Raw genomic sequence first — 24,116 nt, forward strand, 5'->3', positions numbered from 1 at the left:
CAATCACAAGCAGCGGACTTCAGCCTTGTCCAATGAGGTCGGGCACAGGTCACGGTCCGCGGAGTTTGATTTTCTTCCAGACGCGGAAGTAGCGAGCACGTCCTGGAGGAGAGAAGGGTGGAGAAGGACACGGGCGGAGGTGGCCGCGTCTCGGGTGGAATTACCCAGGCTGAGCGACGGGTTCCAGGGCCTAGACCCAGGTGGGTGGGGCGTCATTCCCACCTGTGGCCGCAAGCCGGGGCGCGCGGGCGGGCACGGGTCTGAGCGTCCCCGGACGAGGACGAGCTCACGGTGGGCTGCGTTGGCCGGAGATTCCGAGACGGAGTCCCTTAACGACCGCGTCTGGACATTCCGGCGTCTGCCGCGAGGCCCGGCTTCGGAGGAAGGTGAGCCGGTTGACTGCTGGGTTAGGGAGCCCCCAAGGAAGCTGGCGGCCAAAGCGAGGGACACGGCCGGGCGCTAGTCTCGGCCAGTTACATACTGGCTGGGTGACTAAGTTAAGTCACCGATCGGGGGTTCATATTCCCAATCTTTAGAGTGAGCGAGGAGGGCTGGGTGGGACTCCGCGACGTGTTGAGGACGAGCTCCTGTGCCTTCGTCACAGCCTGAGTCGGCCCCCGGCCTGCTCTCCGGGGTGGGCTGAATACATCCCTCTGCCGTGTCCGCCCAGAGCCTTCGGCAGGGAGGGGCGCTCTGTCCCCGCTAACTGGAAGGCTTCTCTGCGAAATGTCCGATCCGTTGTTGATTTATGTTTATTAGGCTCAAACAGCCTGTGAACTTCCTGTGCAATTTAACTGATAAATAGAAGTTCCTTTTACCCGGCCCTTCTCACTCCCCTTTCTTCCCTTTCTCTTTGACTTCCTTCAAAATAATAGTGGCCAGAAAAGATGAGTCGATGGTGTGATGTGTAACCATAGGACTTCCAGTTTATTTAATAGTTTATGAGGCAATTATTTAGTTTTCGGGAGTGATAGTCTCTAAATATTTTTTTCCCCCCGTAGGTATCAAGAAACCGATAATGTTTCCTTAACTTCTGTGTTTGCTTCATCAATGTCTCTCATACTGAGTGTCTTAAGAGAGATGCTGGAATATTTCGGTGTTCCCATGGACCAGGTAAATGTTTTGTAATGGATTTGAATGAACCTGTTGTATTTGTTCTTGGGTCTCATTTTGAAAATGACTTATTGTAAAGCCAGACGCCACGGCCAGGGCCACTATCACAGCAGCCCGGCCCATGCAGGTTCGCATTGGATTCGGACAATCGGTAAAGAAACAAAGGAGCCAAAAACTGATGGGCCATAGCCTTTAATCCTACCTTGCACCCGGCGGGCAAGTAAGAATACACACTGGGCTCCAAAACCCAGTCACACTCAGTGCTCACAAAGCCACTGACTTATCCGAGTTTCCTAGAATCAAAGGTTTCTAGCTCACCAGCCTTCTTCTCCTCAGTTCCCCATCTCCTTCCTTATCCCAGATACAAACTCTACACAAACTGGCATCTCACTCAGCACTCCGCCATCTTGGCTGCTTCTCCTGGCCTCCTCCACGTGGCCTCCTTTAGCTGCTGGCTCTCCTCTCTCTGCTCTCTCATGCTAACCTCAGGAACCAAGAGCCAAACTCCCGCTCCGTTCCCATTTTATAGTGTAGAAATCCAAACCCTTAATCCAATATACATAATAGGGAAGTCTCTAATACAAAGTCACTTCTCTGAGGCATGATAGGATTGTACCACCTTACACCAAAAAGGGTGGGAAAGGCTTAATCCCAAAACCAAGCCCCAGGCTACAAGGATTCTCAACACACATTAATATCACCTGGGCAACAGCCTCCATCTTTAACAAAGTGAGCATAATACATTTTACCTGCCCAACACTTATGTAAACATTTCAGGTGAAATTGTTATTTTTCTTTAGGTGTAATGAATGTGAGTTTGCAATAGTTCAGCTTTGTCTGACCTGTGGTGGTGCAGTGGATAAAGCCACCACCTGGAATACTGAGGTTGCTGATTTGTAACCCTGCCTTCCCTGGTCAGGGCACATATGGGAGTTGATACTTCTTGCTCCTCTTCTCCTTTATTCTCCCTCTTTCCTCTCTAAAATTAATAAAAATAAGTAACTAAATTAAAAAAAAATAGAAAAAATAGTTTAGCTTTGATAGTTTGATTTTAAAAAGGAATAAGGTTATTAGGAACCTATTTACCTGATGAGTCAAATAGATACAAAAAACCCCAACAAAAGATACAAAATATAGACATGATCTTCATGGAATTCAATTTATTGCATAGGCAAATTATATTTTTAATCATAATGTTTTTATTAAGTAACTTAAATATATTTAAATACAGAATGGCAAGTTATAGCTCAAAATATTCCCAATGAATCCTTTTTTTAATTGATTTTAATTTATTGTGTTTACATAGATTCAAGTGTCCCACCGAATGCATCCCTCCTTCCCTTGTGTTCCCCTCAACATCTCGGTTATCCCCCTCCCCTCAATGCTCTCCCTCCTATCCTCCAGGAGTTGCTTTCCTGCACTCTATAACGCTGTGTTATGTATATATAATTTCACCAATCTCTTTCCCTTCTCTGTTCCCATCCTCTCATCCCCTTTCCCTCTGGTCCCTTTGATCCCACCTCTGCCTCTATTCTGCTCCTCAGTTCATTGTTCAGTGGATTCCTCAAATGAGTGAGGTCATATGATACTTTTCTTTCTCTGCCTGGCTTATTTCATTTAGCTTAATAGTTTCCAGGTCCATCCATGTTGTCCAAAAGGTAAGGTTTCCTTCTTTTTCACTGCTGCATAGTATTCCGTTGTGTATATGTACCACAGCTTTTTAATCCACTTGTCCACTGACTGGACACTTGGGCTGTTTCCAGATCTTGGCTATTGTAAACAATGTTGCAATAAACATGGGGGTGCATTTCTTCTTTTGAATCAGTGAATTGGTATTCTTAGGATATATTCCTAAAAGTGGGATGACTGGGTCAAAAGGTAGTTCCATTTTTTTTTTTTTTTTCTCTGTATTTTTCTGAAGCCGGAAACGAGGAGAGACAGTCAGACAGACTCCTGCATGCGCCCGACCGGGATCCACCCGGCACGCCCGCCAGGGGGCGATGCTCTGCCCCTCCGGGGCGTCGCTCTGTTGTGACCAGAGCCACTCTAGCACCTGGGGCAGAGGCCGAGGAGCCATCCCCAGTGCCCGGGCCATCTTTGCTCCAGTGGAGCCTCGGCTGCGGGAGGGGAAGAGAGAGACAGAGAGGAAGGAGAGGGGGAGGGGTGGAGAAGCAGATGGGCGCTTCTCCTGTGTGCCCTGGCCGGGAATCGAACCCGGGACTTCTGCACGCCAGGCCAACGCTCTACCACTGAGCCAACTGGCCAGGGCCAGTAGTTCCATTTTTAATTTTTGAGGAATCTCCATACTGTTTTCCAGTGGTTGCACCAGTCTGCATTCCCATCAGCAGTGCAGGAGGGTTCCCTTTTCTCCACATCCTCTCTAGCACTTATTCTGTGTTGTTTTGTTGATGAGCACCATTATGACTGGTATGAGGTGATATCTCATTGTGGTTTTAATTTGCATTTCTCTAATGATTAGTGATGTTGAACATTTTTTCATATGCCTATTGGCCATCTGTATGTCCTCTTGGAGAAGTGTCTATTTATTTCTTTTGCCCATTTTTTGATTGGATTGTTTTTTTTTCTGGTGTTGAGTTTTACAAGTTCTTTATACATTTTGGTTATTAACCCCTTATCAGGTGTATTGTTGAATATGTTTTCCTTTGTGTGGTTTGTCTTTTTATTTTGTTCATATTGTCTTTTGCTGGCAAAAATTTTTTAGTTTGATATAGTCCCATTTGTTTATCCTGTCCTTTATTTCACTTGCCCGTGGAGAAAATCAGCAAATAAATTGCTGCGAGAGATGTCGGAGAACTTACTGCCTATATTTTTCTAAGATGATTATGGTTTTACGACTTACATTTAAGTCTTTTATCCATTTTGAGTTTATTTTTGTGAATGGTGTAAGTTGATGGTCTAGTTTCATTTTTTTGCAGGTAGCTGTCCAGTTTTCCCAACACCATTTGTTAAAGAAACTGTCTTTACTCCATTGTATGCTCTTACCTCCTTTGTCAAATATCAGATGTCCATAAAGGTGTGGGTTGATTTCTGGGTTCTCTGTTCTGTTCCATTGATCTATATGCCTGTTCTTATGCCAGTACCAGGCTGTTTTGAGTACAATGGCCTTGTAGTATAAATTGATATCAAGAAATGTGATACCTCCCACTTTATTCTTCTTTTTCAAGATTGCTGAGGCTATTTGTGTTCTTTTTTGGTTCCATATAAATTTTTGGAATATTTGTTCTATATCTTTGAAGTATGTCATTGGTATTTTAATAAGAATTGCATTGAATTTATAAATTGCTGTGGTAATATAGACATTTTAATGATGTTTATTCTTTCTAACCATGAGCACGGTATATGCTTCCACTTGTTTGTATCGTCCTTGGTTTCTTTTATGAATGTTTTATAATTTTCCGAGTACAAGTCATTAACCGCCTTGGTTAAATTTATTCCTAGGTACTTTATTGTTTTTGTTGCAGTAGTGAAGGGGATTCTTTTTCTTAATTCAGTTCATTGTTGATGTATAAAAATGCCTCTGATTTCTGAATATTAATTTTATATCCTGCCACTTTGCTGAATTCATTTATCAGGTCCAGTAGTTTTTTGACTGAGACTTTAGAGTTTTCTATATACAATATCATATCATTAGCAAATAATGATAGTTTTACTTCTTTTCCAATTTTGATGCCTATTATATCTTCTTGTCTGATTGCTGTGACTAGGACTTCCAGGACTATGTTGAATAAGAGTAGTGAAAGGGGGCATCCCTGCCTTGTTCCTGATCTTAAGAGGATTGCTTTTAACTTTTGCCCATTGAGTATGATGTTGGCTGTGGGTTTGTCATAGATGGCCTTTATCATGTTGAGGTATGTTCCCTGTATCCCCACTTTGCTGAGAGTTTTGATCATAAATGGGTGCTGGATTTTATCAAATGCTTTTTCCTCATCTATTGACATTATCATGTGATTTTTTTCTTCCTTTTATGTGATGAATCACATTGATTGATTTGTGAATATTTTACCAGCCTTGCCTCCCCAGAATAAATCCCACTTGATCATGATGTATGATTTTGTTCACGTATTTCTGCATCCAGTTTGCTAATATTTTGTTGAGAATTTTAGCATCTAAATTCATCAGGGATATTGGCCTATAGTTTTCTTTCTTTGTATTGTCTTTGCGTGGTTTTGGAATGAGGATTATACTTAGCTCATAAAAGGAACTTGGAAGTCTTCCCTCTCTTGAATTTATTGAAATAGCTTGAGAAGGATAGGAGTTAGTTCTTCTTAGAATATTTGGTAGAATTCGCCTGTGAAGCCATCTGGCTCAGGGCTTTTGTTTGTTGGGAGTTTTTTGATAACTGTTTTAATCTCATCTGTTGTAATCAGCCTGTTTTGGTTTTCTGATTCTTCCAGATTGATTTTTGAAAGATTATATGTTTCAAGGAATTTGTCCATTTCACCTGGGTTGTCTAATTTTTTGGCATACAGTTCTTCATAGTATTTTCTTACAATCCTTTGTATTTCTGCTGTGTCAGTTGTCACTTCACTCTCATTTCTAATTTTACTTATTTGAGTCCTCTCTTTTTTTCTTCATGAGTCTGGTTAAAGGTTCATCAATCTTGTTTACCTTTTCAAAGAACCAGCTCTTGGTTTCATTGATCTTCTGTATTGTTTTTTTAGCCTCTGTGTCAGTTAATTCTTATGGACTAGCCTTTAGCAACCTTCTTGGAGTTATAGGCAATCTAGAATTTGTGGCTGCCTCAGCTGGGCCCTGATGCCACTGTAAATATCAGCTGCACTCCTAGGCTGGCTTTTATCTATCTACTCTTGGGCAGTGTGTGAGGCCTCTCTATTCCTGAGGTGTGGTCCTTCCACTGGCCCCCTCTGCTGCTGCCTCTTTGGGCGCTCAGGCAGGGCACTGCTGAGTGCCAGCTTGTGGGCATGTTGAAACCCTGGCCAGGCTCCGCCCCCCGCTAGCGCAGGGGACTCCTTGCTCAGCCGCCCCCCCCCCCCCCCCGCGGGTGCATGAGACTCCTAGCCGGGTCCCACTACCCGCAGGTGTGGGGGACACCTCAGGGGGACACCCCGGGGAGGCTTTTCGGACTCTGCCTCTTACTTCTGCTGGGTGGGCTACCGCAGGGCTCATCCCCCCTACCTCCTCTGCCACAGCCAGGCCCTCTCGATCTTTAGAGGGCACGCAGCAGTTTGCGGGGTGAGCAGTGTAGCCCGGACCTCACCTATGTCCCTGATGCGCCCCCTGCATCTTAGAGTCTCTTTGCACTGACTGGAGCAGGAGAGCCTCTGGTAGGTGGGGTATTGCTTCCCTTTGCTGGCTTGGGTCTCCCAGGAAAAATGGCCACTTTAGGTTTGGGGAGTGACCCAGTACAGAGGTCAGGGAGGCTGTCCCCCACAGTGTCTCTCTGTGCCCCTGAGAGTACACTCTCCCCTCGCAACCCCAGTCCTCTTGGTGCTCCTTGCTTCTGGAGCCCCCAGTAAGTGGCTGTGAACGAGGTTTTCTGCATGGTCTCTTTAAGACGGAGCCTGTGTCTGAGAGTTCTGTCTCTCTGGCAAACAGTAACCCGGCTCTTCCATCTAAATATTGTCTGTACGCCTCTTGTAGTCTCTGGGGCTCCAGGCTGTGGTTCTAGTCCTGGGGCAGAGGACCCACAACTCTCCAGGCAACCCACCCCACCCTGGGAGACCCTCTGGGCGCCTCTCATTCCTGGGAGCGGGCCAGCCCTTTCAACATCTTTGCCCTTCCTACCAGTCTCAGTGTGGTTTCTTCAGTGATCTTTGGTTTAAGGGTCCTCTTAGTTTAGTCCAAAGTTGGTTTTTCAAGATGATTGTTCCTAAGTTAAGTTGTAATCCACTTTGGTTCTGGGAGGTAGGAGTTTGAATGTCCGCCTCCTTCAGGGGTAGTCAACCTTTTTATACCTACCGCCCACTTTTGTATCTCTGTTAGTAGTAAAATTTTCTAACCGCCCACCAGTTCCACAGTAATGGTGATTTATAAAGTAGGGAAGTAACTACTTTATAAAATTTATAAAGCAGAGTTAACAGCAAGTTAAAGTATATAATAATAATTACTTACCAAGTACTTTATGTCGGATTTTCACTAAGTTTGTCAGAATAAATCTTTATAAAACAACTTACATAGTTAAATCTATCTTTTTATTTATACTTGGTTGCTCCGCTACTGCCCACCACGAAAGCTGGAACGCCCACTAGTGGGACCAGGTTGACTACCACTGGCCTACTTCGTCGTCATTTTCTCTTCCCCAGTAAGTCTTAAGGAGAGAAGATGCCTTAAGTCTGAGAATTAAAAGCAAATCCAATTTTGTCTACTTACTGAATATCTACTACATCTAAGACATTATGCCTGGTTTTGCAGGTGATATAAAATAGTAATTCATGGTTCTTATTCAGGGTGCTTAAAATTGAGGACTAGCCAGTACATACAGATAAGTATAATAGAGGACTGAAGATAAGACATGAAATAGTAGGGGGGGTATAGACTAGACATTTCATTACTATTTTGTGTGGTGAATTAGAAGAAAGTAGTCAAAGATAGTTCCAAGATTTTGAACAAAAGTAAGGTGAAGAATGATGGTGCTGTTCTTATAAATAAGCAACTCAGTTTGAGGAACTAGATTGAGTAGTAGGGAGTGAGGTGAGCCAGATGTGCTGTTAATATCTAAGGACAAATAACCTGCAGATAGTGGGATAAATGGTTGTATAATTTAGGAAAGAAACCACTTGATTCAGATTTGGAGTTATCTATGTGGTTTTGAGGTTGAACCCATGGATTTTGATGCATCTTGAACTTCAGAAATAGTGAGATTAAAGATAACGTCATTGAAGATATGCTTATCGTTGTGTTATTGGTGCTTTTAGGGATTTCTGTAGGTGGAGAGTGGCAGCCGTATTATAGTAGTTTGATGTTAGACTGAGAAAGAGAGGTGGTATCAATAGTCTCCTTTTGAAAAGTTTGTGACAAGAAATTGAGAGAGGCCATCAATAGGAAGGGGCAATAGGAATGAATTTTTTTTTCTTTTCAATTTTAGAAGTCACTTCATCATGTTTGCAAGTGCTGGGGAAGAACCTTCTAGACAGGAAAATGTTTAACGTCCAAATGAGCAATGCCCTGCAGTAGGTAGTTGAGCAGGGATATAAATAAATAAGCCTTGGAAAGAAGATGGTCAGTCAAGAGTGGAATAAAAGTGAGAGATGGTGGGGAGATTTTGCATGGGGAAGAATGAAAATGAGGTATTTCAAATTTTAGTCCTCAGTTTTCTCAGTAGTAGGAGAGGCGGGACCACCTGTAGGTGATGAGAGGGCGGGGAGGCGGGTGCTGGGGATTTCGGAGGATGGTGGTTACTTTGGGCGACATAGAGAACAGAACGTGTTGGTGAAGGGGTTGCAGAATACCTGTGCAGAATAAGCAGGGGACGTCAGCGTGGATTTGTAGTCTCTTAAATATTGTTTTGTAATTTTTTGTTTCTCTAGCCAATTGTAGTTGGGATAGTGTATCCATTAGTAATATGAGAACAAATAATTTCAAAATTATGAATCATTTTTCAGAACATGTCACTGAAACAATTAACTTGAAAATCCCATCTTGGTAGGAATGTCAGTAAAGTCAAAAGGAGGGTCCTAGACCAGGAGTAAAAGAAATTGAAATCATGAAGATGATGAAGATGGTCAGTGGCAATGCAGGAATGAGAGACATAGAAGGATAGACGTTTTAGAATGGACGTTGCAGAGCAAGATACGAAAGTGCTATTCAAGTTGATCAAGAGTAGGGTGACTACTTAAGTTCAGTACCTAGCTCTCACTATAGCGAAACCTCTTGGCTTGTGGTTCTTAGCAAGGGTACACATACAGGGTCATAGAACCCTTTACATATGATTGCTCATAACTGCTCAGGCTGGCAGAGATTCTAGTGTGAGTAGGTCTGGGATCTGTATCCCCTAGCCTGCACAGTTCAGTGTGGTGGCCACTGCCCGGATGTCACCTGTAATTATATGAAGTGTCTGAATTGAGATCTGCTATAGGTGTAAAATAGAATTCTTTGAAGAACAAACTAAGTATATCATTCTATATTTTCTTTTGAAAAAAATAAATGTAATTGCATCTTTTACATCTTTTTTTTTTTTTAACAGATATATAAGCATGCTTAATAGAGCACTTTTTAAAACAATACTTTATGTTCAAATAGGTTTTGGAAATTTGGAGAAATAAAAGCTATGGATCAGCTCGGAGTATTGTTCGTACTATTGGAAAAATTCTTCCTTTAGAACCTTGTCGCAGGCCTGATTTTGAGGTAAGTCAGTCAACCTGCATTGTTTAATCACTGTGTATAAAATAGTCATAGGTACTTCCAGGGGTATAGGAAGTACAAAAGAAGAAATATTTCCTGCAAAAACCTTGATCCCTGGAAACAAGTTATTTCACATATGTTTTTGTGTTAATTTCTTTATATATTTTTTATTTATTTATTTTTTAGCTACAGAGATGAAGACAGGGAAAGGGACAGAAAGGAAGAGAGAGAGATGAGAAGCACCAATTCTTCGTTGCGGCACCTTCTTAGTTGTTCATTGATTGCTTTCTCATACGTGCCTTGACCAGAGGACTCCAGCCGAGCCAGTGACCCCTGGCTCAAGCCGGAGACCTTGGGCTTCAAGCCAGCAACCATGGGCTCAAACCTGTGACCTTGGGCTTCAAGCCAGTGACCACGGGGTCATGTTAATGATCCCATGCCCAAGCAAGTGACCTTGGGGTTTCGAACCTGGGTCCTCTGGGTCCCAGGCCGATGCTCTATCCATTGCGCCACCACCTGGTCAGGCTTGTGTTTATTTCTTTAAATAATTACATTCAAAAATGGGCAAGTGCAAAGCAATACCTGAGTAGCTATTTTTATTCTTCCAATTTGTGGTTTATGATACATGACATTAACTGGGGGAGAGAATATTGCCATATATTAGACTTCAGAATAATATTTCCTTCAGTATTTTTTCCTGCTAAATGGTGCATGGTTTTCTGGTGAATATCCCTTTTCTTTTCCCTCCCGAGTTTTTAACTTATGTAATTGCTGTGGCATGTGTCTTTCCTCTGACTCCCCACTGAGCTCTGACCTTTTTTTTCCTTTTTTGCTTTAGTTGATACCAGTCTTGAACTCTGTAGACTCTGATAACTGTGGATCTGTAGTTCCATCTTTTGCTGATATTCTGTGTGTGGCAAATGATGAAGAAGCCAGTTATCTCAGATTTCGGTAATTTCACATCCTTATCTTGGAGAGCGGGCTATGGGTGAATCTGAATTCTTGGATGTGTTGAAGTTTGTTCAGACTCAGTAAACCTTTTTGTTTGGTCTGTCTAATGTACTGTGTCCTACTAATATTTTTCTATCAAGGGTGACTGCTTGTTCCTCATTTTTAGCCACTTTTTCTTAGTGAATATTTAAACCTAACACCAGGCTTAGGAAGGAATGATATTAAAACAGTATCAGAATTATTATGTTTATATTTATGAGAAAGCTATTTCCTATACTAGACTTATTTTATTTCATATATTTATTCAAAACCTGTGTATTTCTTACAGGCAATGATGTTAAACTTATTTCAAAATTTGAATGTGTTTTTCCTGGGAGTGTTGACTTACATGTTTAGTACATTCTGACACAGGCTATACAAGCACAGTCAGGGTCCATTATTCACACATTACAGCTGTTTTTTACGTGTTAAAACGGTTTATCAATTTTCAAAAAATTAGACAACTATACATTTACACTTATACTAAATATAAGGCATTTCAGTACTGTGTATTGAGACCAAATAGAATTTCTAATAAACCAGCTTTATTTCTAAGTAAATAAACTTGTGTGTTTAAAGTGAATAGGCAGAACAGTTGCAGCATAATTATTTTTGTTTTGCAATCTAAAAGTAAGGCTTGTTCCTTTGTTCACTGATCACTGATTGGTCACCTATTAGAGGCTACATTCTGTTCTATATATTGAGAATACAGAGTTACATACGATGTTGTGCTTGTCCTCAGTGAGTCTAGAGATACCTATGGGATAAAGAGAGCTACTCTGACTTTGTGTCGGTGTCTTTATTGCTCTTTGACTGAAATAATTTATTCCTGTTGGAAAATTTTCTTCCCTCCTTCTTCTTCCTCCTCCTGCTTCTCCTCTGTTTTCTTCTCTCTCTCTCTCCTTTTTTCTCCCTCTTTCTTTTTCTCCCCTGTTCTCCCTCTTTCCCTCTCTCCCTTCTTTTTCTCCCCCTCTCCCCATTTCTTCTGTCTACCCACAGAAATGGTGTATGGAAAAATGAGGAAGAGGAGGAAAGTGAATTTTCCCATCCTTTGCAGTTAGTTTGGGATCCACTGTCACCTGCACTAAGGCATAGCAAACCAGTGAAAAATCCTCAGCCTGTAAGCGAAGCTGCAATTAAAAAAATAGCTGCCCTTGAAGATGAACTAACATTTCTTCGCTCTCAGATTGCTGCAATTGTGGAAATGCAGGAGCTGAAAAACAGTACACATTCTGGTAGGTAACACATTGGATTTTTATTTCAGTTAGATCAGGGGTCCCCAAACTACGGCCCGCAGGCCACATGTGACCCCCTGAGGCCATTTATCCAGCCCTCGCCGCACTTTCGGAAGGGCACCTCTTTCATTGGTGGTCAGTTGAGAGGAGCACATTGACCATCTCATTAGCCAAAAGCAGGCCCATAGCTCCCATTGAAATACTGGTCAGTTTGTTGATTTAAATTTACTTGTTCTTTATTTTAAATATTGTATTTGTTCCCATTTTGTTTTTTTACTTTAAAATAAGATATGTGCAGTGTGCATAGGGATTTGTTCATAGTTTTTTTATAGTCGGGCCCTCCAATGATCTGAGGGACAGTGAGCTGGCCCCCTGTGTAAAAAGTTTGGGGACCCCTGAGTTAGATGATATTTGCTTGTATTTAAGTCACTATAGTTCTGAATAAGATGCTTGAGCAGTGGTTGGGTATCTCAGTTGGTTGGAGTATCGACCTGTTATGCCAGGGTGTGGGTTTGATCCCTGGTCAGGGCACATACAAGAATCACCTGGTGAGTGCATGGGTGGGTGTAGTGATTGGGGTCCATGTTTGTTTCTCTCCCTACTCTCTCTCTAAAATAAAAAAAAAGGGGGGGAAATGCTTGATGTTCATGTATCTTGTAAATAACATTAAATATAAAAAGATGTTGTATGTATAAAAGTTTTATATCTGATGTTTATTCAGAATAAATTAAGACACATTTGTATTTAGGGAGATAGCTTTGGTTTAAAGAAGAGCTAACTATAGTTCAGAAGGGTGTAGTTTTATATTGAAAAGCCTGGGCTTTTAAAAATTTATTATTTAGTTACTTTTTTATTTTAGTGAGAGGAGGGGAAACAGAGAGACTCCCTTATGTGTTGTGACCAGGATCCTAGTGGCAAGCCCACTAGGGGGCGATGCTCTACCCATCTGGGGCCATTGCTCCATTTAGCACCATGGAGCCATTCTCAGCACCCGAGGCCAATTTGCTCGAGCCAATAGAGCCATGGCTGGGGGAAAGGAAGAAAGAGAGAGCGAGAGAGAGAAGGGGAGGAGGAGGGGTGGAGAAGCAGATGGTCACTTCTCCTGTGTGCCCTGACCAGGAATTGAACCCGGGACATCTGTATGCCAGGCTGAAGCTCTACCACCAAGCCAACTGGCCAGGGCGAAAAGCCTGTTTTCTAAGTAAACTTATAACTCTTTAAAATGTATCTACCCCCGCCCTGTACTTACTTGGCAGGGGAAATACCATGATCTTGAAGGTGGTTTTCCTAGGGTGAGGCTTATCCATTGCACTTGGATATACTGACCCCTGCAATTTCCCCAAATATGGGAAACTTGACTGCATAATTTGTGGCAGTGGGGGACTGTGTTCGTGCTTTCCCTTAAAAAAAATGTTTCTACCCCTTTCTATTTTTAAGGACCTACACAGAGAATCCTAACTAGATTAAAAAATTCACTGCTTGGTTTGACTCAAATTGAAATTACTAAGTAGATGGGATTGCTTTCCCTTCCTGGCCACATCATTATTTTAGTAGCATTACAGAAACTGTTCCTGGTTATTTATTATTATTTTTTTTTAGAGAGAGAGACAGGAAGGGAGAGAGGTGAGAAGCATCAACTCATAGTTGCATTACTTAAGTTGTTTATTGATTGCTTCTCATACGTGCCTTGACTGAGGTGGGGCTCTAGCTGAGCCAGTGACCCCTTGCTCAAGCCAGCGGCCTTTGAGCTCAAGCCAGTGACCCAGTGCTCAAGCTGGTGAGCCCGTGCTCAAAGCCAGATGAACCAACACTGAAGCCGGTGACCCTGGGGTTTGGAACCTGGACCTCAGTGTCCCAGGTCGGTGCTCTACCCACTGTACACCACCCCTGCCACTGGTCAGGCCTGTTTTGGTTTTAGTCTTATATTAAAGAGAAGTTGGCATGATTTTTCAACAGACTACTTTGTTTTTAACAGACTCCTTTGATCTGACTGATGGGCCTGGTGGTTCGGGACGTGTGCCATCGTCAGGAACTGCTCGACTGAGTTTTGAACCAGATTCATTTTCAAGTTCAGTGCTTCCTGCTCCTCCTCCTCCACCACCCCTGCCCCCGCAGTGTTCTTCTCTACAGCCTCTGTGTTCTCCTCTTGTGCAGCCAGGATATGATAGTATTTGTGACTCAGATAATTCAGCAACTGAAATGAGAAAACAGCACCCAGGCGCTAGCAAGACCAGTTACAGCCGTCATTCAAAAAACCAGAAAAACAAAGATGTTCCAAACATGTTGGATGTTCTAAAGGATATGAATAAGATTAAACTTCGTGCTATCGAACGGTATGTTCTCATAATTTGAGAAATGAACCAAAATTTTATCATGGATGGATGTTTTAAAAAATTATATACACATTTTCTCTTTTATTTCCCTTTGCCCCAGATGCCTGTCCCACAGCATCATTTTCAGTTTTTTGATTCTTGTAGTGTATTATATCCATTTTTTTTTGAAACAACATACTTCTTTTGCTATTTCTTGATATTGGAATTTTATTTGCTTCCCACTGTTAAAGATTAGGGGCACGTGCTCCCAGACCCTCGACCGTCTCCCACACAGGCACACGCGCTTCCTACTCCGTCTTCCCAGTGCCGCTGGGTCAGTCTTTAGATACGGTGTATGTGGCATGTGCATTCTTAGGACAGCAAGTAAGCCATTTTATCTGCTAGGATTACATTTTGCTTGTTGAATGATTTTATTTTTACTGGAGTTAATAATTGCCTGAGTTCCATCTCTTACTGTTTTAAACCCCCTCCGGGCGCCCTCGGTCCTGCTGCGCTGTCACTGCCGCTCAGGAAGCCTGCGGCCTTGCTGTCTTTCTGGGGGTTTCCTCCCCCGGCCTCGCGGGCCTGCTCTCACCCTTTCCCCCGTGTGGCTTCACCCGGTTCCTGGTGTCATATCTTCCTGCAGCTTCCTGAGAAAGAGAACATATAAAGTAGATTATTTTGAGACCTTGTGTTATCTGAAAATTTTATTTTATTTCTACACTTCATTGCTAGTTTGGCTGGAGGTGTGATAGGCAGAAAATAATTTTCTGAGAAATTGAAAGACGTTGTCTCATTGATCACTGGCTTTGAGTGTTCCTCTTGAGAGGGTGATGCCGTTCAGATTCCTGGCATGAAACCTGTTTCTTTATTCTTGAAGCGTTTAAGATCTCTGTAGTCCTGGTATTCTGAAATTTCAGGATGGTGTGCCCCAGACAGTTCTTTTGTTATTTGTTACACTGGGCACTTGTGGGCTCAGTCACTCTAGAGTTTTAGGTTCTTCATTTTTGGAAATCCCTTACAGTATATCTCTGATAATTTTCTCCCAGTCTTCTATTTTCCTGGAACTCCATTAGAAGTTTGATGGCAAAATTATTCTTCATATCTTTCCCTCTGCTCTTTTCTTTCTCTCTGCTTCTTGATTATACTTTCTGAGAAAATTCTTTTAATTTATCTTTCAAGCCTTCTCTTGGGTTTTTTCCTGCTGTCATATTTTTAATTTGTAAGAACCATTTCTTTTTCTTCCAGTGCTTCTTCCCTGGCTAGTCCTGCTTTTGTTTGTCTTGTTCCACTGCAGATATTAACTGTCACTGTAGGCTATATGTTCTTCTTTCTTTCTTTTTTTTTTTTCTTTTTTTTTATTGTGCCTTGACCACGGGCCTTCAGCAGACCAAGTAACCCCTTGCTTGAGCCAGTGACATTGGGCTCAAGCTGGTGAGCTTTTTGCTCAAACCAGATGAGCCCTCGCTCAAGCTGGCGACCTCGGGGTCTCGAACCTGGGTCTTCCGCATCCCAGTCTGATGCTCTATCCACTGCGCCACCGCCTGGTCAGGCGCTATATGTTCTTTTGCTCTTGATTTATCTCTCTTTTTCCTGAGCTCCTTTTTTCTTGATTTCAGTTTCTAGCCGTAGTTTTGGAGTGTGAAGCATCTGGTGATTCTTGGCTGTACATTCCTATCTGAAAGGGAGACAGTGACAAGCCAATTGGAGGTACTTTATGTGATAGATTGTCAACTGGTGGGCTTTGCCATTTAGTAAGTGAGTGGAGACCCTGGCCGTTTTGTTGGCCTGACCCTATATTTCAGTAGTTGTTTGTCTTTTCTTAGGGGCTAGCGAGTTTTCCTAGGAAGTTCTTCAGTCTCCTTCTGGTCAGGAGAGGTGGGAATTACACAGAGAGGGCAAGGCAGGTGGTTTGACAGTGGGGGGGGGGGGCAGGAGAACGAGGAAGGAGTTTATCATTCAGTTTGTGGACTTTTTCTTAATCCCTCCTTTCGGGACGGCAGCTCACCCTCCACTGCCTCATTCTCATCCGCTTTCCAGCTTTCAACATTTTGTTGTAATTATCTACTCTCATTGTGTAATCTCTTTGTCTTTTGGGGGTATACATCTTTTTTGTTTCTTTGCTCTAGTTTTAGTAGAATTTCACAGAGATCTGGCATGTTCACCTGGAAATCCCTCAGTGAGGTTTCTGATGAGAAAATAAATATATTTTCTATATTTTAGTATTAGGACAGATAAGTCGTTACATTCTACCCCCCCCCCCCCCCCGAGAGAGAGAGGAAGGGAGAGAGATGAGAAGCATCAATTCATAGTTACAGCTCCTTAGTTGTTCATTGATTGCTTCTCATACATGCCTTGAAAAGAGAGGGGGCTCCAGCTAAGCCAGTGACCCCTTGCTCAAGCCAGCAATCTCATGTGCAACCCAGATGAGCCCACGCTCAAGCTAACGACTTTGGGGTTTCAAACCTGGACCTTAGTGTCCCAGATCAATTCTCTATCCACTGTGCCAGCACTGGTCAGGCAGTCCTTTTATTCTTTTTTTTTTTTTTGTATTTTTCTGAAGTTGGAAATGGGGAGGTAGTCAGACAGACTCCTGCATGTGCCCGACCGGGATCCACCCGGCATGCTCACCAGGGGGCGATGCTTTGCCCATCTGGGGCGTTGCTCTGTTGCGACCAGAGCCATTCCAGCACCTGAGGCAGAGGCCATGGAGCCATCCCCAGCGCCCGGGCCATCTTTGCTCCAATGGAGCCTTGGCTGCGGGAGGAGAAGAGAGAGACAGAGAGGAAGGAGAGGGGGAGGGGTAGAGAAGCAGATGGGTGCTTCTCCTGTGTGTCCTGGCCGGAATCGAACCCGGGACTCCTGCACACCAGGCCAACGCTCTACCACTGAGCCAACCGGCCAGGGCCGAGTCCTTTTATTCTTTATTTTTTATTATTATTATTATTTATTTATTTTTTTTTTTACAGAGAGAGAGTCAGAGTGAGGGATAGACAGGGACAGACAGACAGGAACGGGGAGATGAGAAGCATCAATCATTAGTTTTTCGTTGCGCATTGCAACACCTTAGTTGTTCATTGATTGCTTTCTCATATGTGCCTTACCGTGGGCCTTCAGCAGACCGAGTAACCCCTTGCTTGAGCCAACGACCTTGGGTCCAAGCTGGTGAATTTTTGCTGAAACCAGATGAGCCCACGCTCAAGCTGGTGACCTCGGGGTCTCGAACCTGGGTCTTCTGCATCCCAGTTTGACACTCTATCCACTGCGCCACCGCCTGGTCAGGCCGAGTCCTTTTATTCTTAATGACGTTATGATTTGACTTTGTATGAGATTGCTAGTACAGAGAAAAATCTCGTCTGTATGTACACACGTGACCCCAACTAGCTCACTTGCTGGTGTCATTGGGCCCAGTCGGTGTAAAATGGTGACTCTGTTGCCATCCCTGAAGAAATCACTAAGAGGCCTGGAGACTACCTTCCAACCTCCCTTTCTCTCGTGCTTCTGCATCTGACAGTATTATAATCTGACATTACTGCAGAATCAGAGGAAGCTTCCCACGTCTTTACATTTGTAGATTTACTCCCGTGTTCTCTGCCTGCCAGCTCATTTCTGTGACTGACGTGTCCTGGTTCACGGCCAGGTTTCCTTGGGGTCATTGGTTCCTTCTCTCTCTTCTCAAGGATTTCACTTAAAATGATCACTTCTGTCTTCTGCTTTATCAAATTTTTCTTTTCAAATTTATTCTTCTCTTCGTGCCTGAGCATTTCTCATCTTCAAAACACGTGAAGCCCCAGTTATTACTTTCTGTTCCCCTTTCTGATGGTAACCCTTGCTGTCACCCATGGTTTGTTTCCATCTCTCACCGCCCCCACCACTGTTCCAGGGGCAGTTCCCATCGCTCAGTGGAACCGCCCTGGTCAAGGTCACCAGCCACTCCGGTTGCTAATCCAGCGGTCAGGTCTTACTGCTCCTCTCGTCCTCTTGGCAGCATTTGAGGTAGTCGGTGGTTCCCTCCTCCTTGGAACTCTTTTTTTTTTTACTTGGCTTTAAGGAAATTGGACCTGGTTTTCCTCTTACCTCATTGTTCGCTGCTTCTCACTCCCCTGCTCACTCTACCTCTGCGCCCGGTCTCTAGGTGTTGGCGGGTCCCAGCTCAGACCTTAGCCCCCTTCAGTTCTCCATCCACACTGTTTTCCTTGGTGATCTCATCTAGTCCTGTGGCCTCACATAGCAGCTGCATGCTAATGACTCACATTTACTTGTCTATTCCTGAGCTCTCCCCTGAGCCCCATCCCTGACAGAATGCCTACTTGACACGTTCATTTGTCTGTCTTACAGGTGTCTCAAGCTTCCCACGTCTGGAACAGAGCTCTTGCTAGCTGTTCCCTTCCCTCACCCTGTGAACCTGTTCTTCTCCAAGTCTTCTGCGGATCAGTAAATGGCAACCCCATCACCCAGTTGCTCAGTCCAAACATCTAGGAGTCATCCTTGTTTTGTTCTTTTCCTTCCTTTCCCATATTTTTTCCATCAGCATATAATTCAGAGTTGTGTATCCTCATGACTGCACCGTCCATCTGAGCCACCATCTCCTCTGGCATGGACCTCTGCAGTAGCCTCCTTTCTGGCCTCTCAGTTTTCATTCTTGCCTCCTTATCTTTTTTCCATGTAATACCAGAGTGAAGTCAGATCATGCCATTCCCTGTTTAAAACCTCTGGTGATTTTCCATGTGCTTAGAATAAAATATAGACCTTGGCCAGTTGGCTCAGTGGATAGAGCATCATCCTGGTGAGCTAATATCCCTTGTTTGATACCTGGTCAGGTCACACATGAGGAGCGATCATCTCATTCTCTTCCCCTCCCTCTCCCCCTCCCTCTCCCCCTTCTCTCTCTCTCTCCTTCTCCTACAGCCAGTGGCTTGATTGGCTCGAACGTTGGCCCTGGGCACTGAGGAAAGCTTGGTTGGTCTGAGCATCAGTCTCAGGCACTGAGGAGAGCTCAGTTGATTCGAGCATCGGCCCCAGACAAGGGTTGCTGGCTGGATCCCAGTCGGGGTGCATGCAGGAGTCGGTCTCTCTATCTCCCCTCCTCTCACTTAACTAAAAATAAATAAATAAGTAAAATGCAAACACTGCTGTGGCCTGTGAGTTCCTACAGGATCTAACCTTTGTTTCTCTCTCTGACCTGTCCTGCTTCCTGTGGTGCCCAGCCCCTCCTGGTTTCTCTCTTCTTCCATGTGCCAGGCCCCTTCCTGGGGCCTCCGCTGACGTCTACACTTTAGCTGACCCCTGGTCATTTCCTCAAAGAGGCTTTTCCTGGTCATCTCCCCTAAAGTGCCTTCGTCCCAGTCATTGTCGCATTACCCTACATTATTTTATTCATAGCACTCACTGTCCACAGTGATCTTGCTTGTTATTGATCATCGCCCCCAGAACGTTTCATGGGAGCAGGACGCTGCTGGACCCGCAATGTATACAATGGAGCCTGGTATAGTAATAGGCATTACGTGGAGATTGGGTGACCAGTTAGCCTAATGGTTTTCTTTTCATGAACTCTATTGTCCTTTTAAAAGTTTTTAAATAATTTTTAAAAATTTTCCCCTGAAAAATTGTGTAATATAAAATAAAGGTCTTCAGCACAGATACTGGATAAATCCTAGGTCATGACAAGGTTGTGGTAGAACCCCACTTGGTCCCTAGCTTTTCTGATTCCTACTTTATTCACAGTCAAAAATTCCAATCTCTTGAGGACTAATTAGATTGTAATACATTATGCTTGTGTTTCTGCTGTGTTTGTCAACAGGAGCTTAAATTACACGAAGTTTTAACTTATTCAATTAAAAAAATAGGTCACCTGGAGGCAGACCCGTTCATAAGAGGAAAAGACACAGTTCCCAGTGGGATCCGGTATCTCTGATAGCCCAGGCGCTGAAACAGAAATTTGCATCCCAAGAAGACGATTCCTTTGAGAAGGAAAATAGGTCTTGGGAGTCTTCTCCGTTTTCTAGCCCGGAAACTGCAAGGGTGAGCTCTAGTGATATCAGCTTAACTTCTCAGTTTTTCTAAAGTGTATTACTTATGACATGTCTTTGCTTTTAAGCTCTCGGAAAGTAATTATGCAGAATGGGTTCCACAGTTATAAATTGATGCTGCCAGTGATTCTGTTTTTGTTAGATTCTATATGCACATTTTAGCTTCTAGCCTTCTATGAATTTTTTGAAATAAAACACTGGATTTGAAAAACACTGTGCATAAGATTATAATGGCTCCTCCTGGGCAGGTGCTTGCTTGCTGCTGCTATCAGCAGAATGGACCAGGTGTCTGGAACTTTGAGAGGACCAGAGAAACGCGGTGCCGTAGCCTCACGCTGACCGTAGTTACATGTGAATACGCTGTTGGTGTCGGTCACATACAGACTTTGGATTACTTAGTGAAATCAAATGTTAACTGTGCTTTTGAAAAAGCAAATGGGCCTGACCAGGCGGTGGTGCAGTGGATGGAGTGTCGGACTGGGATGCGGAGGACCCAGGTTCAAGACCCTGAGGTCACCAGCTTGAGTGCGGGCTCATCTGGTTTGAGCAAAAGCTCACCAGCTTGGACCCAAGGTCGCTGGCTTGAGCAAGGGCTTACTCGGTCTGCTGAAGGCCCGCGGTCAAGGCACATATGAGAAAGCAATCAATGAACAACTAAGGTGTCGCAGTGAGAAACTGATAATTTATGCTTCTCATCTCTCTTCGTTCCTGTCTGTCTGTCCCTATCTATCCCTCTCTCTCTGACTCTCTGTCTCTGTAAAAAAAAAAAAGCAAATGGGATCATAATTATCTTCAGTGACAGTGTTTCTTGTTTGCTTAGGACACACTGTATTTCAAACCTTGACCCTTAAGATTGCTCCTTAACTTGTAATCTCTTTTCTTAAATTTAGGCGTAATTCTACTTTTGGGGCTGTTTTTCCTATATATAATTTAGCTGAGATAGTACATAAGATTAAGCCTTGGGAACGAGAGGCCCGTGAAGGAGGGACAGTGTCTGAAGTCGGGGATAGCATGCAGGAGGGGTCGGCAGCATCACCAGAGGAGCAGGTGCAAACACTCAGGCAGCGGCAGCTCAGAGACAAGGCAGAGCGGAGAATTGTCTGCCCACGTTCTCGTGTGAGTGGTCTCTGAGTAACGGCTGTGTGTACAGTATCTGATGCAGATGCTGACTCAGAAAATTCTATCCTTAACTCTAAGAAGACAAAAAAGTATATATAGTTGAAAACTCATTCTAAAGATGCAGTGTGCCTAAAAATAAATGCTTAACATCTGTATAGAAATTTAGAACTTGCAAAGCACTTTGGTACTCATCTTATTTAATCTTCACAGCAACATCCTAAAGAAAAAACCAAGGAATCCCCAGGCCAGTCTTACCTGCTTCCCACATGAGGAGAGTGAACCCCCTGTGCTCAAGTCATCTGCCTGAACCCCACATCGGATTGGCAGAGCAGGGGCTAGAACTTGGTTTATTACAATTCTGGGATGTTTGACATCTTCCCTAACCTCAGAAATTCACTTGGGCAACTGAATGTACTGAGTAGGACGCATTAGTTCCCAGTAAGAGTGGAGGATCAGTGAGGTGGCACAGAGATGTCTTTTACGAATATTCACTGTCTTAGCATTTTCTCTCTACCTAATAAATACAGTGTCTTAGAGAAAGAACACCTCTGTAGAGATTCCAGCACAGGGCCTGGCTCACCGCCCACTCTCAAATCATTTATTTTTACATGAACTAAACCTCAAGGGGTCATTGGTGCATGTGTTGCCATTTTCTTTTTTTTTTTTTTTTTTTTACATCAGAATAATTTGTGTTAAACATTTGATTGATTTCAGTTTGGACATCACATTTCACAGTTAGGAGAACAGTGAAGCAAAGGAGGAACTGGCAAACACAAAAGGTGCTGTGATCAAGGTGTGAGCGATGCAAGCGGTGCCGACACAAGGCAAGATTGCAGAGCATGCCAGCGTGTCTCACGCTGTATGAAGTAATTCATGAAATTAAACGAGGCCTGCGCACCAGCGTATGTTAGTGTGGAGGTCTGAAACACCGTGACTCTTCAACACACCCTCCCTGGTTTTGGAAGATCCAGTGATGAACTGGTTACTGATGATAACTAGGTATATTGATTTTTTTTTCATGTATGTTAATATTATTAAAAGGCTGAATACACACTTTGAATGCTTTTCCTAAGAGCTAAATAGTAAATGACTTAATGTTTCTCCTTAGACAACAGTAGTCCTCTTAAGTATAAGTTACACAAACCATTAAACATTATAAAAATTATTTATTGATCTTAGAGAGGGAGGAAGGGAGAGAGAGATCGACAAGGAAACATCGGTGTGTTGTTCTGCTTGGTTGTGCATTGTGGTTTGCTGCTTATATGTGCCCTGAGGACTGAACCTGCGGAAACTATTTAACGGATTAAGAAATGAATGTCAGCTAAGTCTGTATTGTACTGCTCAGCAAATGATAGGATGTTTGAGTTTTTTAAAAACAATTTCTTGAAGCAGTTATGACATCCTAATTTAAGAGCCTTTGACTCTTAAAAATTGGTCATGAGTAAACCAGTGTTTACTTGACCTCCGGGACCTTGGAGATTGTCAAAGAATATTTTTTCATTAGGATAGTCATGAATTATGTAGGTTCAGCCTCCGAAAGATTCTTCCTGAAGGTGATAAAGAGTTATTCTTAGAAACTGATTTGATAAATGCTAATATTTAAAGACTTCACAAGCTTTGCCTGTACTTGCTATGTAAATATGTATGCTTACCATTTTATTTCATTTGTTTCTTGTTACAGTTATACTCTTGTCCTTGGAAAATAAAATATAAATGAATGTAACTTAGTTGTGTTTTATAGCAATTCAAATTTGTTGTTCTTTTTCTTCTTATTACTTTGTTCATAAGGTGCGAAGTTGTTGGTTTTTTTTGAAAGAGTTCTGTAGGTAGAGTTTCTTGGGCAATAAAATGAAACATGAGTTTGGGGTAGGTGTTTTGTCCCTCTGCCATTGCTAATGTATGTGGGAATGTGCACATCCCCCTAGGCCCTCCGGTCTGTGCACCCGAGGGGCTGAGGGTCCGTGTGGATGGACTCGGCACTCACCCTTTCGCTGAGCTGTCCCGGGAAGAGCCCTGTCTCCCAGAGTCCCCTGGTTGCTGTGGTGGAGAGCGGGTCGCCTGGCCCTCGCGCTGTCTCCCTGGCCACCTTCCAGTTAGGAGTTACCATGCAGCAGCCACCTTGTGACCGTGAGGAATAGAATTCTAAGTAGAGATATGAACCCTGATATTGCTGAGCAGTTGAACCAACCAACAGCTGTCTTCAACTTCTTGTTACATGAGAAAGATTAATAAGAAAGATGTGTCTCATGGGTTTTCTGTCACGTGCAGCCGAGAGCATTCATAATGATACAACAGGTCTATCAGTGTAGCTTTGACACCTGCCTGCTCTACCTCTGTGTCCTGTTGTAAGTATTTATTCTCACTGTTGTTTCTGTCCCTGCTATACATTTCCTCACCCTGCATTGTTCTCTTTCGTTGTCTTTGTAATTGAAGTTTTTTCCCCCTGAAATAACTGCTTTTTATCTCCCAAGGTAGCTTGCATTTCCAGTTTTATAGTTTCCTTATTCAAAAATGTATAGTAAACACCCCCTCCAACAAGCAGCAGATCCACTTGGAAGATAGGCGCCCTCTGCGAGTGCGTGCGTTTCCGAGATAGCTCAGGCTGTGTCTAGGGCGGAGCTGGTGCTTGTCCACTTCAGATTGAACCGCGTGCCCTGCACGAAGCACGTTTCAGCATCACCGTGATGCCACCAGGACTGAGTTGACCATGGGCTCTCCTCTGCCCACAGGTATGACTTCTGGTGTCCTGGGACATGTGAGCACAGGTCTTAAAATTCTGGAATGGCCTGAAATTCTGGAATGGCCTGAACTTGGGCTTCTGGTGACATGTGCTTGCTGTAGAGTTCCTCCTGGTTAGGGATCCAGTGTAGACCTTCACCATGAACCCATACACAAATTAGCTAATACCTCATTATTTATAAAACCATATCTGATTGCATTTATTTAATTAAAAGTTAGATTGATTTTAGTAAGAGAAAGAAACATCGATTTGTTGC

The 24,116-nt window shown here is 43.4% G+C and overlaps 1 protein-coding gene and 1 non-coding gene across 3 annotated transcripts; both read left to right on the top strand.

Annotated features, from left to right (window-relative positions):
• Window positions 1–114: 114 nt before the first annotated feature.
• Window positions 115–22,813, top strand: MTFR2 (mitochondrial fission regulator 2). 2 transcript variants are annotated; one of them, XM_066371758.1, is made up of 8 exons: window positions 115–386; window positions 1,002–1,113; window positions 9,334–9,438; window positions 10,274–10,386; window positions 11,425–11,660; window positions 13,636–13,993; window positions 19,819–19,993; window positions 21,835–22,813. In XM_066371758.1, exons 2-8 carry the CDS (start codon window positions 1,051–1,053, stop codon window positions 21,868–21,870), a joined length of 1,086 nt encoding a protein of 361 aa, XP_066227855.1. In that variant the 5' UTR covers window positions 115–386; window positions 1,002–1,050; the 3' UTR covers window positions 21,871–22,813. The 2 variants fall into 2 exon arrangements, with proteins under 2 accessions (XP_066227855.1, XP_066227856.1); XM_066371759.1 differs by having other exon boundaries at window positions 117–200.
• LOC136401717 (U1 spliceosomal RNA) lies at window positions 12,902–13,064 on the top strand. The gene has a single exon (XR_010750723.1). It is a non-coding gene; the product is annotated as a U1 spliceosomal RNA (small nuclear RNA).
• Window positions 22,814–24,116: the final 1,303 nt, after the last annotated feature.

Source organism: Saccopteryx leptura, chromosome 3 (genome assembly GCF_036850995.1).
Source record: "Saccopteryx leptura isolate mSacLep1 chromosome 3, mSacLep1_pri_phased_curated, whole genome shotgun sequence".
In the NCBI taxonomy this organism is placed as follows: domain Eukaryota; kingdom Metazoa; phylum Chordata; class Mammalia; order Chiroptera; family Emballonuridae; genus Saccopteryx; species Saccopteryx leptura.

What these genes read in the sequence shown, in the direction of transcription:
- MTFR2 (XM_066371758.1), top strand. Translation starts at nt 1,051, where the DNA reads ATGTCTCTCATACTGAGTGTCTTAAGAGAGATGCTGGAATATTTCGGT. An exon ending in TCGGTGTTCCCATGGACCAG is followed by an intron (nt 1,114 to 9,333) that starts GTAAATGTTTTG and finishes ATGTTCAAATAG; the next exon opens with GTTTTGGAAATTTGGAGAAA. An exon ending in GCCAGTTATCTCAGATTTCG is followed by an intron (nt 10,387 to 11,424) that starts GTAATTTCACAT and finishes GTCTACCCACAG; the next exon opens with AAATGGTGTATGGAAAAATG.